This window comes from Cryptomeria japonica, chromosome 3, assembly GCF_030272615.1.
Source record: "Cryptomeria japonica chromosome 3, Sugi_1.0, whole genome shotgun sequence".
Classification (NCBI taxonomy): Eukaryota; Viridiplantae; Streptophyta; class Pinopsida; order Cupressales; family Cupressaceae; genus Cryptomeria; species Cryptomeria japonica.
This window is the reverse complement of record NC_081407.1, coordinates 83,496,257-83,499,292: the sequence shown is the minus strand read 5'-3', so window position 1 is coordinate 83,499,292 and position 3,036 is coordinate 83,496,257. Positions and strand designations below refer to the sequence as shown.

At 35.0% G+C, this 3,036-nt stretch overlaps 1 protein-coding gene across 1 annotated transcript; it reads left to right on the top strand.

Moving 5' to 3' along the window:
- Positions 1-598: 598 nt before the first annotated feature.
- LOC131027930 (calmodulin-like protein 7) lies at positions 599-1,042 on the top strand. The gene has a single exon (XM_057958026.1). The coding sequence runs from the start codon at positions 599-601 to the stop codon at positions 1,040-1,042; it is 444 nt and encodes a 147-aa protein (XP_057814009.1).
- The last annotated feature ends 1,994 nt before the right edge of the window (positions 1,043-3,036 follow it).

Here is a 3,036-nt window from a genome sequence, read left to right as displayed (position 1 = left end):
CACATGCCACACAACCATGCTTTCTATGGAAACAAAAGCCTTTCCTATGACTTGCGTGACACATGGCCGTTTCTTTGCTAGCTGACAAGACCTTTCCCATGACTTCACTTGCTTGCCACATGACCATTTCATTGCTGAGCCAATAATTTTCCCATTACTTTCTTGCCACAGCAGTTTTTCCATGACTTGCTTATTACTTGGTATTTTTTTACTGGACGAAAAGAACTTTCCCATGACTTGCTTGCCACATGACCATTTCTTCATAGAAGACCTTTTCTCATAACTTAGCTGCCACATAGCTATTGATAACACAAAACTTTATTAAAGAAACGACTCTTGTGATGAATGGACATGTAACTTACATGGAGGGAATCTGTCAACGGTCATAATTTTTTATACGGTGTGCGAATGGACGACATCTTTTTCCATATTCACATTAATCCTTCCACATCCAAAACAAGGATCGTTCAATGATGCTATAAATACAGTCATATTGCAAGGAACATTACTTCAGGCACAATTAGGTTTTAGCTCTATTGGGTTTTTCTGTGGCGCAATTTTAGAGTTTAACCGACCTTCGTCTGCCCTTGAGAAAGGAATGGCCAATCTCGATGAGATTAAAAGAGTGTTTGAAATTATAGATGAAAATATGGATGGAGTCGTGAGTGTGGTTGAAATCAGCGGCTTCGTCAACGGAATTGGAATAACAATTTCGGAAAAAGATCTCACATGTTTATTCAGTTCTATCTGCATAGCTGAAGAGAATTGTAGCTCGGTTCGATTTGAAGAATTTGCGCTTCTATATCAATCCATCTTCACTAATGAAGACACCGAATCAAAGGACCTGATGGAAGCTTTCAGAGTTTTTGATCGGAATGAAGATGGATACATCTCTTCCACTGAGCTGCAACAAGTCCTCTCCTCGATGGGATTGATCGCGCAGGGCCAACACTGCGAGGGTATGATTTGCAAATTTGACTCAGATTGCAACGGACTGCTAGATTTCACGGAATTCAAGAATATGATGGCTTCTAAATTCTAGAAACAAGAGTTTCTAGAGCTAAATTGACTTATCATCGACTTGATTAATATATGTATCAAAATGTCTGGTATAATACTTAATTATTCTGTGTGCATAAAAAGGAGCAATAGATTTTGACCTTGTGACTTCTTTGTTTTCTACTAGAATTATTTTATCAATTTTACATATAAATGCAAATGACTCTTGATTGATTATATATATAAATGCAAATGCTTATATAATTTGCTTTCAAATGATTTAATATAACAGCTTCCCCACCAAAAACAAAGAATACCATTCTTAGAATGGATTCTCCTGCCCATCCTCTCCCACTTCCAAATTCCAACTCTCTCTTGTGGTGTTGGGAGAAATTCGCCTCCTAAGGTGGCCTTTGCTGAACCTCCTATTGGGGATCCGGATAAGAATTGTCTCCCGTGTGTCTATGCCCTTGAGATGGATTTGGACCAAGATGTGATTGGCAATGTGTCCCTCCTTACTACTAAGGGGTTGATCAGCGGAATTAGCCACCTATGGCTTTCGGTTTCTGACTCGCATCAATTTTTTTATTTTAGATAATTGGAAACCTTTGCTAGAGGGTAATTTAGTTATTCACCTTTGTGCTAAAGGTCTTTTTTAAGCTTTTGTGATTATTCTGATTATTGTGAGGCTATTTTAGCTGCTAGGGATTGGGAATGGGATTTGCATGCTCTTCCATCTTACGGACTCTTTTCAATTAATGTTTCTTTTATTTGGGTGAGACTATCTTACCATCCTTACATTTTTGGTGTGAATCTATGTGGCGATAGGCAATGTTATTGGTCCTTTTTTAAAATTTGACTCTACAACTAGTAACATCTCTAATATTTCTTATACTTGTTTTCGAGTAGATGTCGACCTCCCCAAAGGTTTGCCTAGGAAGATTATGCTAAAAGTAAATGTTGCTCCTTGGTCACATCAAATGAATTATGAAGGCATCTCTTTTCAATGTAGGAATTATTTTTCTACTATAGCATTGGTCTCATCTTGTCCTTATGGCTATTGTCTTCCATCTTCCCCAACTTTGTGAATGAATTCTCATCATAATCATCTCACATTATTCCTAGATATTTCTTATAATGATTTTACTTAGATGCTTCTACTCCTCCTTTTGTTCTGGTTCCTTTGTTGATCCCAAGTGGCTAGTTGTTGTCTCTTCTAATCTTGTAACTCTTCCATAGGATTGTATGGTTGTTCTAGTTACTCATTCACTAGATGTTTTGAATAGCTAGATAAAGGAATCCTACCCTCAACCATTTGACTTCATATTTTCAGCATTGTTTAGATAGTTCCTCCTCCTTTGCTTGTCAAAAGGATTCAAATTTTACCATTGATTCGTAGAAGTAAAAGTCTTGTTAAGAAGGCTCCTTCTTCTCAAATTTTAAAGTCTAAAAATCTGTACCATAGTTTTTTTTGTCAAACTTGGATGTTTCCTAATTTATTCTATCCTTCTTGTTTCTCTACATGGTTGCCATGATTTGTTGTTTTTGATTTTCTATGTTGGTTCAATTAGATGCATATTGTAAATGTTCATTTGGTTGTTTCATTTGTATAGTCCTAATTTTTGTGCCTCTTGGGTAACATTATTATTCTATCTTTGGGAAAAACTTTTTGGATGGTCTTTCATTTAGATCTATAATGGGTTGAGGCCCCTTCCTCTGCTTATTTTAATTACAAACAGGTTCCTTCTATAATAATAAATTCAAATATAATAATTAGTATATATGATTCACAAATATATTTTTTAAATTTTTGTTTGAAAGTGCAAGTTTATCTATTTATATATAAAATAGGTTGAAGATATCCAAATTCAATGACACTTTATTGTTATGAGAAAAGAATGGTAAAAATTAGCATACAAGCATAATTGTTTAGACTATTGTAATCATGATGTTTGTAAACTTATCGACTTCAATATATATGTTACATAGAAATGATAAGTCTTTCTTATGTACAATTACATATTTCTAAGAGAAATA